Here is a 13,354-nt window from a genome sequence, read left to right as displayed (position 1 = left end):
AATATGTAGCATTTGGAGTCCCAATAAATTCCAAGGAAATTTTGTTTTTATGCGGTACACAACAACCAAAGGTTTGATTGGTTACTTTAGCACATTTAGGGTCCGTTTAAGTTTATGATTTCAAAAAATACGATTTAAAATAAGGGATAATTATACCATTGGTCTCTAAGGTTGGCCTAAATTACAAATTACTCACTGTAGTACAAAAAGTTCATGAAGGGTCCCTGTGGTAAACTATAATTACGAATCATTCCCTGAACTCGTTTTTCGTCTACCAAATTAATAAATTCCGTTAATTTGCCATGTCATACCCAATAAGAAATCGACACGTGTCAATTACAATAAAATAAATAAATAAATAAAACTTAAAAATTATTTTATTTTATTTTTAAAAAAAAAATAGAAAATAGCAAAGCGGTGGTTGCCGGGGGTGACCCGGCCACGTCTGGGGGTGGCGCACGACCTCCCCTATGCTTGGGATAGCCACATGTCGATTTCCTATTAGGTATGACGTAACAAACTAACAAAATCTTTTAATTTGGTGGACGGAAAACAAATTCAGGGAGTGATTCGTAATTATAGTTTATCACAGGGACCTTCCATGAACTTTTTATACCACAGAGAGTTATTTGTAATTTAGGCCAACCTTAAGGACCAATGATGCAATTATCCCTTAAAATAACGATTTTAAAATGTGTGATTTGAAAAAGTGATTTTTGCAAAATTGCGATCTAGCCTTTAAAAAATCACAAATTAACCTTTAAAATTTCACATTTTCAAAAAAACACCCTCCCTCTTACATGCGATTTGAAAATGCAGATTTTCTGCGTTTTCAAATTGCAATTTTTAAAAACGCAATTTCCAAACGATTTGTGTTATGCAATTTGGTTTAAAATCACACTTATTGTCTACAAAATCGCAATCACATACGCTACCACATAAATTTAAAAGAAATGCTTCATTGTACACTCTCATCTCACCTCTCCTATGTGGGCAACACTTTTTCACTTATTTTATTTCTTAAATAAAAAACAAACAAAAAAAATAAGTATAAAAAAGTAAAGCCACATAGACAGAGTGGGATAGAAGTGTACAAGGACGCATTTCCCTAGAGTTAATTGTAAGGGATAATTGCACCGTTGGTCCCTATGGTATGCCATAATTATTTTTTACTCCCTATGGTTTAAAAAGTTCATGGGAGGTCCCTGTGGTATGCAATAATTATGTTTTACTCCCTGCCTCGATTTTCCGTCCACCATTTTGACGGAATCTGTTAACCCTACACGTCAGTGCCACGTGTCGCCAATAAGATGGCGACACGTGTCCATCTTAATAAAAAAATATAAATTTATTAAAAAATAAATAAATAAACTTATTTTTTTAAAAAAATTATAAAAAAAAAAAAAAAAAAAAAAAAAAAAAAAAAAGGCAGGCCAAGGGGTGACCACGCGCCACCCCCAGTGGCCTCGTGGGTGGCGCGCGGCCACCCCCGGCCACCTCTGGGGGTGGCCCAATGGCAGGGGGTGGCCCGAAGGCCACCCACCCCCAAGCCATTTGGGGTGGTGCGCGGCCACCCCCATTGGCTAGGGGTGGCTGGGCCACCCCTTGGCCTATCTTTTTTATTTTTTGTTTTTTGTTTTTTAAAAAATAATTAAATAAGTTTATTTATTTATTTTTTAATAAATTTATATTTTTTTATTAAGATGGACACGTGTCGCCAATAAGATGGGGACACGTGGCGCTGACGTGTAGGGTTAACAGATTCCGTCAAAATGATGGATGGAAAATCGACACAGGGAGTAAAACGTAACTATTGCATACCACAGGGACCTTCCATGAACTTTTTAAACCATAGGGAGTGAGAAATAATTATGGCATACCACAGGGACCAACAATGCAATTATCCCTAATTGTAAATCAGGTAAATCATAGAAATTAATTTTGCATTTTTTTTTTCTAAGAGTAACACATGTCATCATTTTATTGGTGCTAACATGGACATTAACAGAATTTGTCAAGTATTTTGACTACAGAAACTAAATTGTTATTTTGACTTATCTTGATAACATTTAAATTATTTGTATACTACAAATAATAAATCACTCTATGGGTGAAGTTTTGAGGTTATGACAAATAGTTCATTAAGTTTAAAAATAATAAATCATTAATGCAAGCAAAAAAAAAAAAAAAGAGTATATGCCAGTAGAAAAATTGATGGAATCCGTTAATATGCCATATCAACATGAATCAGGCCGGCTAAAGGAGTAACCTCTCATGGGCAATTTTTTTTTTTTTTTTTTTTTTTTATCATTTGATGGCAAACTGGCCGAACCACTCCAAACAACTATGGGCCGGTTCACCCCATAGCCTTTTCTTTTGGTATAGACTAATTTTGTTATTATTATTTTTTTAATTTTTATCACAAAAACTTTTTAAAACTCAGTGAGCTATTTCTCAAAACTCAAAGGAACCAGAGCTAAAAATTCTTTTATCTCTTAATTTATTTATATTTTAGAAGAATGCAAAATTGTAAATATGCGGTAAATAATCAGGTAAAAGCGTCAATGACATGATTTCTTCTCTCACCAGCATGTACAAACAAAGCGCTTATAATCACTTATAACTACTAACCGCTTTCAAAAACGGTTATAAATAACCACTAACCGCCTAGGGGATGCTGTTAGCGGTTATAGGGTTTGGGAAAAACAGTTAATAACCGCTAATCACTTTTATATATATATATATATATATAAAATAAAAATAAATAAATAAATAAAAACCCTTAAAAACCTAGGAGAGGGCGTCGTTTTGGGCATTGCTGCTGAAGCCCAAAACGACGCCATCTGGATTGTTTATAAACATAAGTTTCTTTTAATTTTTGGGGTTTCCTCGATCACCTTGCCGCCGCTCGCCGGTCTAGCCCCTCTGCCTCTAGCCTCTCTAGCGCTGTTCCTCTCCGCCAGCTCGTCTCGTTTCCTCCGCCGCCGCACGTCTCCGCCTCTGCAAGCCTGCTGCTCTGTAGTCTCAAGTCTGTAAGCTTCTCCAGAATCTCCACTCTTTCTCTCGCTTTCTTTCTTTATACCCGATGCTTATTTGTTTGGATTTTTTTTTTTATTTTTTTTTTTCGGTTTAGTATTGTTTATCATGTGATAAAAAAAATTCATTTATCCACGAATTGTTTGGAAACAATGTGATTTGGGAAATGGGTTTTATTTTTTTTTTAATAAACCAAACACTCCAGTCAAAACTGGATTCAAGAGTTCCAACAGGAAACAACACACTGTAAAACCTGCTACAAAGCAAGCAACAGAAGAAAACCCACAACTCAACTACAGAGCAAACCAACCAACAACAACACAAACCACACATTACAATCAGATATTCCAAAGGGGAGCACAGCACTCCACAACACCAAGGATCAAACACAAAACCTCAACTACTGAACTAGACAAACTCCATTTCAGGAGCACCCAATCTATAACAGTGGAGCCATCTTAGGAGGAAATTTAGCCATAATCCTAGCCTTCACTTCCATTTAATTCTAGAAACAATCTGTTCCTCAGTTCTAAGAGTTTTCCCATGAAGCAGAGCATTTCTTTGTTGCCACAAGTGATACACAGCAGCCCCAAGGCAAAGCTTACATAGGAGTCCTAAAAGCAAGTCCTTTTTCTTTTACCAATAGTAAAATTAAAATCATTGGGGCAAAAAACACATCGAACTAAATAAAATCATACGAAGACCAACCTTTCTCGTACCGCGTTGTCGGCGTGGGACGTGTACTTGCACAAGTGACGCATACAAACGTTTCTGGTTCGACCACAGCTTGTGCGGGCTCGACCACGGCAGACATGACTGAGAAATTTCAACCCAACTTTCTTAAGAAGCCCTATTGAGGCTGGTGAGGGGAGGAATCATGCCATTGACACTTTTACCTGATTATTTACAGCATATTTACAATTTTGCCTTCTTCTAAAATATAAATAAATTAAGAGATAAATGCATTTTTAGCTTCGGCCGCTTTGAGTTTTGAGAAATTGCTCACTGAGTTTTAAAAAGCTTTTGTGATAAACAATAAAAAGAAAAAAAAAAAAAAGAAAAAAAAAAGAATTAATTTTGTCTATACCGAAAGAAAAAGCTATGGGGTAAACCAGCCCATAGTCGTTTCGAGTGGTTCGGCCAGTCCGCCCTCAAATGACAAAAAAAAAAAAAAAAAATGCCCATGAGATGGTTTGGCTACTTTAGCTGGCCTGATTCATGTTGATATTCCGGATAATACCATCCTAAATTTTGTCACAGATAAGATGACAATCGACCTCGATGTGTTTAGTACGTTCATGATACACTGGATTTGCTGCAATATGAAGAGCAGCTTGGCTATCACAGAAAAGCAAAGCAAAAGTATGAGAAATGTGAAGGTCCTTAAGCAAACTAAGTAATCAAACAATTTCACAAGCAGTGGAAGCCATTGAGCGATACTTAGCTTCTGCTAAAAACCGAGAGATATGGTAGTTTGCTTCTTGGATTTCCATGAAATCAATGAGTCTACCAAAAAAATGCAAAAACCAATGACTGATCTTCTAGTATCCGGGCAACTAGCCCAATAAGAATCACAAAATTAAGGCTTTGAGATGAGTAGTGGAAGTAGCAGGGAAGAACAAACCTTGAGTGGGAGCCGATTTAATGTATCTCAAAACTTGAATTGTTGCATCAAAATGAGGTTGCCGAGGACTATCCATGAACTGGCTTAAAAGTTGAACTGAATATGAGATATTTGGCCGTGTAATAGTTAGATATAACAATCTACCCACTAATCTCCTATAAGAAGTAGGATTTGCCAATAACTCCCCTTTGGTAAGGGAAAGCTTAAGATTGGACTCCATAGGAAATGTAACTGGTTTGGCAGCAAGCAAACCAGCATCTTCAATAATCTCCGAGGCATACTTCCTTTGACAAAGAGAAATATCCTTAGAGGTATGGGCAATTTCCATACCAAGAAAGAACTTAAGTGGTCCAAGGTTCTTGAGTTTGAATTGATTATCAAGGAACTGAGTCAAATGAGGAATAGAAACAGGATCATTGTTAGGTATTATTATGTCATCAACATAAACCAAAATAGCAATAAAAACATAACTCTGTAATCGAGTAAACAAAGAGTAATCAGCTCGGGATTGAACAAAACCATGACTCAGCAAGGTTGTAGAAAACTTTGCAAACCATTGATGAGAGGCCTGCTTTAAACCATATAGTGATTTTACAAGCTTGCACACTCTTTGTTCCCCCTTACTAGGAAATCCAAGAGGAAGACTCATATACACCTCTTCATGATGATCACCATGCATGAATGCATTGTTAACATCAAGTTGGTGGAGATGCCAATTCTGTGATGCAGCCAAAGCCAAGAGACATCTCATGGTGAGCTTAGCAACAGGTGAAAAAGTCTTGTAATAGTCCAGCCCTTAACATTGGGTATAGCCGGCCTATTAGTCTTGTGAGTGGGATTTACAAGATCATTGCAAAAGTTCTTACTAATAGACTAAGAAAGGTTGTGGAAAAGATAATCTTGAAATCTCAAAATGCTTTTGTGAAAGGTAGACAAATTCTTGATTCTGTTCTTATCGCTAATGAGTGTTTGGATAGTCGTATTAAATTAGGTGAACCAGGGTTGATTTGCAAGCTGGATATTGAGAAGGCTTATGATCATGTTAACTGGAACTTCTTATTGTATATGATGAAAATATGTGGTTTTGGAGATAGATGGTGCTCGTGGATAGCGCATTGCATTTCCTCGGCACGTTTCTCTGTTTTGGTGAATGGCATCCCTTCGGGTTTCTTCATCAGTTCGCGCGGACTTAGACAGGGTGATCCTTTGTCGCCTCTCTTATTTGTCATTGTGATGGAAGCCCTTAGCAAGATGTTCGATTTTTCTATTCGCAGGGGCTTTCTATCAGGGTTCTCAGTGGGTTCTAGTAGCAACGGGGTGTTTAATATTTCCCAAATGTTCTTTGCAGACGATACTTTAGTCTTTTGCGAGGCTAATCCTGATCATCTCCATTTTCTTCGGGTTTTATTTTTGTCTTTTTGAAGCTGTTTCAGGTTTAAAGATCAATCTGGCCAAGTCTGTACTGGTTCCTGTGGGTGATGTGGATAATATGGATGAATTGGCTAGCATCATGGGTTGCGGTGTTTCCTCTCTACCTTTAAAGTATCTCGGTCTTCCGTTGAGGGCCCCTTTTAAGGCTAAATCCATTTGGGATGATGTAGTTGGAAAGATTGAAAGATGGCTGGCTAGTTGGAAGCGAATGTATCTGTATAAGGGTGGCAGAGTTATCCTTATAAAGAGTACTTTATCTAACCTACCCATGTACTTTCTTTCTTTGTTCCCCATTCCATCCAGTGTTGCCATTCGCATAGAGAAGTTACATCGAGATTTTTTGAGGGGAGGTATAGGTGAAGAATGCAAATATCACCTGGTTAGCTGGTCCACAGTTTATTCCCCTATTTCAGAAGGTGGTTTGGGCATCAGGAATTTGAGGATCTTCAATCAGGCTTTGTTAGGGAAGTGGTTGTGGCGTTTTGCGCATGAGAGAAAGACTCTGTGGAGATCAGTTGTGGATGCAAAGTATGGTTCTACATGGGCTGGTTGGTGTTCCTTAGACCCCCATGGTTCTCACGAGGTGGGATTATGGAAGAACATTAGGAAGGGGTGGAGCTTGTTTAGTAGCCATACCAGATTTTTTTTGGGCAATGGATCCAGAATCAAATTCTAGGATGATGTGTGGTGCAGAGAGATGCCCCTCAAAGAAGCTTTCCCAGGTTTGTATGACATAGCTTGCGACAAGAATTCGTTTGTGGCAGCTCATTTGATTCTGGAGAGCGGATCTTTTCAGTGGGATGTCAGATTTATTCAAGCGGCACACGATTGGGAGGTGGACGTCTTGACTTCTTTCTTTACCTTATTGTATTCCATCAGTCTTGATCGTGATGGGGAAGATAAGATTTGGTGGTCTCCTTTCCGTAAAGGTAAGTTTGATGTTAGATCTTTCTATAAGGCTCTTGCCTTTAAGGAGACAAGTCATTTCCCCTGGAAAAGTATTTGGCGTACCAAGGTTCCTTTGAAAGTGGCATTTTTCGCTTGGGCGGCAGCGTTAGGGAAGATCCTTACTATAAACAATCTTAGAAAGAGGCGGATCATTGTGATTGATAGATGTTGTATGTGCAAAAAGAATGGGGAGTCTGTGGATCATCTTCTTCTTCATTGTGATGCCGTTGGCGTTCTTTGGAATGCTATTTTTAGCCACTTCAGTCTTTCTTGGGTTATACCTCGTCGAGTGGTTGATCTTTTCGCTTGCTGGTGGATAGGTGGTCGCACACGGAATGCGGTTGTGGAAGATGGTTCCTTGTTGCCTTATATGGTGCTTGTGGAGGGAACACAACGATAGACAGTTCGAGGACAAAGAAAGAAACATTGAGGAGCTCATTTCTTTTTTCTTTTATTTTTTGTACTCTTGGACGGCTGCGTTCCTTGCCCCCTTAGTGATTAGTTTTAATGATTTTCTTGTATTGTTTTCTTCTTCTGCTTAGTGGCCGTTCTTGTATACTACCTGTGTACTTGATCGCTTTCTGCGTTTCAATGAATTTTCTCTTACTTATCAAAAAAAAAAAAAAAAAAAACATTGGGTATAGCCCTTTGCAACCAACCGGACCTTATACCTCTCTACAGTCCCATCAGCCTTGAATTTGACCTTATACACCCACTTACAGCCTATAGCTTTCTTGCCAGAAGGAAGATCAATGAGAACCCAAGTGTTATTGTTTTCAAGAGCCTGGATTTCAGTACTCATTGCCTCACGCCAATGCTGATGTTGAACAGCTTGGTGAAAGAATTGGGGTTCAGGATTAGTAGATACAGATAAACAAAACAGTTTATGTGCAGGGGACACTTTATCATATTCAGGAGAAGAAGATAAAGGAAAGGGTGTATCAGAAATAACCTTGGGATTAGACTGAACTAAGTGACTAACAAGCTGGCAGTGATACTGTTGCAAATAACCAGGTATGCATTTCTGTCTAGTGGATTTTCGAAGAGGAGGAAGAGAAGGTGTAATGTCTGCTGGAACAGAAGAAGGAAGAGTAGAAGAACTAATGTCTACTGAATCAGAAGAAGAGGAATTATTTGGAGAAGTATGTATAGCATCAGATGGAGCAGAATCAGGAAAAACTAAAGGAAAAACAAACTGACCATCAGAAACAGGAAAAGAAGAAACATCTGAATTGCTAGAAATAGGGTAAACAAAAGAATCAAGTAAATGAGAAAAAGGGAAAATATGCTTATAAGAAACAACATCATGGGAGACGAAGTAGGATTGTGTATGTGAATCAAATAACCTATAGCCTTTATGAACATTGGAATACCAAGCAAAAATAGAAGGTTTAGCTCACATTGGAATACCCAAATTAGTGAGTTTTTTTTTCCAGTTATCAATGGGTATTATTGTTGTTATTATTATATATTTGTTGAATTAAAGGTATGTTCACAATGAGAATTTGTGTATGCGGAAGAGAAGAAAAACAAAAAACAGGAAGACCAAGAGTTTGTGAATGAGAAGCTTTCTCTGTAAATTCTATATTGAAAACTGAATGAATGAGTGATTACGTAGGAGTTCTGCTTTTATATAAGAGGAGAAAAATAACAGAAGGCTAACATACATTGACCAGCGTTTAACACGTGCTCTTATACATTGACCAACGTGCTTTATACATTAACTAACTAACTAAGCTGAATTGCTAACAAGAGAATAGGTTTTCATTCCTTTCTATTGCGCCAATCAGTCTGAATCACTGAACGGGTTCTGGGTCTCTCTTCCTCAGAGCAGGAATAACCTTGTCTTAGCTTGTTTTGCTATTCAGTCAAAGATGGGGAAAGCGAAGAAAGGTCGTAAATTTGCAGTCATGAAAAAGCTCGTCACCCAAAAAGCCATTAAAAAGTAAGTCATTTTTTATTTTACGAAAAAAAATTATTTACTCTTCATCTATTTCTTTATGAAGTTTATGATTTGCCGTAGTTTCTAAAAAATTCTTGTTTCATGTACTGGATTCAGTTACAAACAACAGGTTCTGGACCCAAAGAAGAAAGACAGTAACGAAACAAAGCTCCCAAGAAACGTGTAAGCCTTATTGTATTATTTGTGAATGTGATTTGTCCTATTTATTATTTTATTACCTTTTTTATTTTGTGTGATTTAGGCCAAAGGTTTCATCGGCGCTTTTCTTCAATTACAACACCTCGTTGGGACCGCCATATCGGGTTCTAATAGATACCAACTTCATCAATTTCTCTATACAAAATAAAGTGAGTGATTTGTAGTGTTCTTGTTTTGATTTTGTTATATTTGATTATAAATGGGTTTGGTTGAAAAATGCAAAGTTTCACAAAATCTTACTGTTAGATTAGAAAATTCTTAGAATGATATCAAGTACTTTTCAATTTTAGAGCTCATTCTCTGCCTACTTAGACTTAGTAATTTTTGTGTTTTAATCTGAGCTTATGGAATTTCGTCCGTCGTTATGTAGTTGGACCTGGAGAAGGGAATGATGGACTGCTTATACGCAAAATGTGAGTTTGGAATTACTGGTTTATTCGAATTTGCATGAATCATGCACTGCTGCTTGTTTGTCATTCCCTTGGTTCTGGCCATTGATTTAAGAATGTTTGTGTGTTGTTTATTATCCTAAGTTCAACACAGTTGTGAATGCGGATTTGTAACAGGCGTCAAGTCCCATGTCTTATTGGCAAACAGTTGGTGCTCTGTTAGTTTCTTCGAATAATCTCTCAAAATATTACTCATGATCGTTTGGATGTCTATATGAATTCTTAGGTAATGATATGAGAAACATTCTTTATTTAATCTGTTTTTACTGATTCCATTTACCTTTTGGATTGAAGGTACTCCTTGCATCACTGATTGTGTGATGGCGGAGCTTGAGAAGCTAGGTCAGAAATATCGAGTTGCTTTGAGGTATCCTCCCGTGTTGTACTTACTCTGCCAAATTTCCCAAGAAGTTTTGTGATTGTTGCTCACACTCCTCTCTCTTCTATATTAGTTTGAAAGGTTTGAGATTGTTGGATGCATGTGTTAGTGTGGTTTGTAGGAATCAGATCAATTGTGATCTTATCTTATTGTCATTATAGTAATGATTTTTTTTCTTTTGTTTGGACAATGAAATTTATTCAATCAAAAGGAAAGAGTGCAAATTAACTTAGTTTTCAATCCTATTGTTTTTGCAATCAAATTTTTCAACATTGCCTTTTTCTGCTGCCATTGTCATGCATCATATGGGCCTACTAGTTCAATACTGTTCTATTAGCATTTAGGATATCCTTGTACATGCTCATGATCAATGATGTTTCAGCTAATGAATATTACCCCCTCCCCTCTCTGACAGGATTGCTAAGGATCCTCGTTTTGAAAGACTAATTTGTACTCATAAAGGGACCTATGCTGATGACTGTATTGTTGATAGAGTTACTGAGGTATGTCCTGGATTAATTTGATGCGAAGGTTCTTGTGTGTGTTACCCATATTTAGTAGTATTAGTTCAAATTTTCCCATTTTTCCCAAAAACTTAATCATTTCCTTGGAATTTTTTGAATTCTCCAAATATATGTTACCCATATGATAAAATGCATGATAATGTTATCCATTATCTTTAATAGTGAAACTTGATGTATTTATTTGTCTTTCTATTGGGTTGTATACGATTCAGAAGTAGCATACAAGATCAAAACTTCTTGAACGATAATTTTCTTGTAAACTAAAGAACCTTCACTGTGAATGTTTGTAATGTCTATCCAAAAGAAATAACAAAAAAAGAAGAGTGAATTATCAAAGCCTTTACTGATGGCAATAGTGTGAACAGAACATTGTATTTTAACTATCATTAACTGCTTCTTGGAAGGGTTTATTAGACATTAGGGACTTTCGCGACTCAAACTGCTGGTACGCTTTCTGGCTTGCAACGACTCAAATGAGTGGGGCTCTCTATTTGCTTGCAATGCCGGCTGTTCGCCTTTAGTTATAAATAGAATTAGAGGGTGCCCGTTGCTTTGCTCCAAACTTCAGAAAAAGTAAAAGAAGTATGGATTAAGTAAGAAGTACAAAGTAGTGAGAAAGAAAAACTTGGTTATGGGAACCGAAGGCCGACTCCTTACTTTAGTATAGCTGCACCTAAAAAAGTTTATTCCTACCGCCCTTTCTTCCTCTTTTTGTCAATGTTGCCAATTCCCAGAATACTAATAATGTACCTCATGCATGCATTGTAATTTGAAACACAAGTTGCTCCACTATTTTTCGAAGCACGGTACATCCAAAGAAAATTACAGTAAAGATGTTGAATAAATGTAATAAAAGGTCAGTCCCCAATGTTCTTACTTAAATGTACACTGAACAAGTGATTCCGAACCCCAAGACGAAGGGGCTTTTATCAAGTATGGACGTAGATCTGGTGCACAAAACATCAACTGGCATCTCAAAGTTTATCTATTTCACGATATGAATGTGCACATCAGTGTTGTTGCTGGTATCATTAGTTATTTTTGTAAATTATGTTAAAGTATGAACCAAGTTGTTCTGCTCTTTCAAGGTGAATGTAATTGTAAATTACCAGTACGCTTGTTGCATTTAGTACTATTTCTTTCTTGTAACATAGACAACCTATTTTTTTTTTTGGAAACAGCATAAATGCTACATTGTTGCTACTTGTGATCGAGATTTGAAGCGTAGGATCCGGAAGGTATGATCAATTAATAATGGCTTTGCACTTTATTACATGGAATTGGATTTTGATTTATAGGGTTGCTTGTTCACTTACAGATCCCTGGTGTACCAATCATGTACATTACCAAGCACAAGTACTCAATTGAGCGGTTGCCTGAAGCAACAATTGGCGGAGGTAGGCTTCCATTAACCTACTGTTGTAAATTGCTTTATGAGTTGGAGATTGCAGTTTTGATATTTTGACTCACATATTCATTTTTTTTTGCTGGGTTTGAGGTGTGGATTTTGCAATTTGTAAATAATTCTTGGTGTTATTTTTCTCCCCTTTTTTCCTGTTGAAAATTTTCTGAAACAGTTGTGTGGTGTGTCTGGTGCAGCTCCGAGATACTGATGATGGAGGGTATGATCATTCAACAATAGGACAGTTTTGGGGGTGATCCTCTCCTCTCATATTGGGGTTTGTAGGTTGTGGTGGTGGTTGTTTCAAAGAGGAGACCATCTTCTCCGAGATTTGGAACATTCAGATGCCACTTTTTGCTGTCCTCTGGGAATTTGTTCCATATATACTTTTATGCAGTCTTCGTCTGCAACGGGATTCATGTAAATGCTTAAGAAAGAAAAAGATATCCATAATTCTAAGATTCAACTTTCTTTTGTTTCTTTTGGTAATAATTTCATAGTTAGACCCTAAGCCTTACCTTCAAAAAGCTGTCTGATTACTTTCAAAAAAAAAAAATCTTCCTTTCAGAATCAACATGCAGTATGTTAAATCCCTACTTGAAATACTAGGAAAATCATTTTTCTTAACATATCAGGAAGTAGGGTACAAATATCACGCCTCACATGCACTGTGCCGAATCTGCCGATGCTCCATTTTTATGCAAATATTAACCTGCCAGAAATCCTGTAGATCAAAACCTAATCTAAAACTACAAGTTTTCCACTGATAAGCCACTTTAAGGAAAACTGGAATAAGTTGTCGCAATTATGAGCATCACATTTTGAAATTTCAACTTAAAATTAAAAATAGCCATTCTAACAAGAGAATATTTTCAAAGTCAAGACTGCATATTCAGGAGCGCACACTACAAAATAAGCACCAACTGGATCTACCACGCCTCGCACACATGGCCATTTACACGTGGCAACCTGTTTGCCACGTGTATGGGCTCCGTATACGTGGCGACCTGCAAGTAGCAAAATGCTTTTTTTTTTTTTTAGTGATAGAATCCAGTGTTTCTACCTCCTCCCATCTTTGATTCACAAACCTAAGCACACATGGACATACATAACATCTTCCATTGCTTACTCAAATTCTGAAAGAAACATTATTATGCTAATCCTTCCAGAGTTTTCTCTCGACCTTTGCATCAAAGGCCATAGAAGGGAAGCATCAAACTCCCTTTTCCATCCTTTGCTGAACCTTCCACCTCTTACGAGGTGTCTATCTTGCTGGTTTTTTCGGCGTATCTTATGTTTTTTATGCTTTCAATATTCTCCAACACAGAGATCATCAGTTTTCATCATCTCCTCCATCAGTGTTTTATGTGATTTTTAGATATATTGTAGGGTCAAATTTT

The 13,354-nt window shown here is 37.1% G+C and overlaps 1 protein-coding gene across 5 annotated transcripts; it reads left to right on the top strand.

Moving 5' to 3' along the window:
- Positions 1 to 2,867: 2,867 nt before the first annotated feature.
- Positions 2,868 to 12,434, top strand: LOC133873499 (uncharacterized). 5 transcript variants are annotated; one of them, XM_062311204.1, is made up of 10 exons: positions 2,868 to 3,028; positions 8,891 to 8,984; positions 9,099 to 9,164; positions 9,244 to 9,349; positions 9,571 to 9,613; positions 9,944 to 10,016; positions 10,444 to 10,531; positions 11,734 to 11,790; positions 11,871 to 11,949; positions 12,152 to 12,434. In XM_062311204.1, exons 2-10 carry the CDS (start codon positions 8,914 to 8,916, stop codon positions 12,163 to 12,165), a joined length of 597 nt encoding a protein of 198 aa, XP_062167188.1. In that variant the 5' UTR covers positions 2,868 to 3,028; positions 8,891 to 8,913; the 3' UTR covers positions 12,166 to 12,434. The 5 variants fall into 5 exon arrangements, with proteins under 5 accessions (XP_062167188.1, XP_062167187.1, XP_062167186.1 ...); XM_062311203.1 differs by having other exon boundaries at positions 2,868 to 3,032; XM_062311202.1 differs by having other exon boundaries at positions 2,868 to 3,032; positions 8,869 to 8,984.
- The last annotated feature ends 920 nt before the right edge of the window (positions 12,435 to 13,354 follow it).

Source organism: Alnus glutinosa, chromosome 7, assembly GCF_958979055.1.
Source record: "Alnus glutinosa chromosome 7, dhAlnGlut1.1, whole genome shotgun sequence".
Classification (NCBI taxonomy): Eukaryota; Viridiplantae; Streptophyta; class Magnoliopsida; order Fagales; family Betulaceae; genus Alnus; species Alnus glutinosa.
Note: the sequence above shows the minus strand (reverse complement) of the source record. Positions and strands in the feature narration are given on the sequence as shown.

Bases quoted from the DNA above. Each gene is read 5' to 3' on its own strand.
- LOC133873499 (XM_062311204.1), top strand. From the start codon at position 8,914: ATGGGGAAAGCGAAGAAAGGTCGTAAATTTGCAGTCATGAAAAAGCTC. The intron at 10,017-10,443 runs GTATCCTCCCGT...CCTCTCTGACAG, and splicing joins AAATATCGAGTTGCTTTGAG to GATTGCTAAGGATCCTCGTT. The intron at 10,532-11,733 runs GTATGTCCTGGA...TTTTGGAAACAG, and splicing joins TTGTTGATAGAGTTACTGAG to CATAAATGCTACATTGTTGC.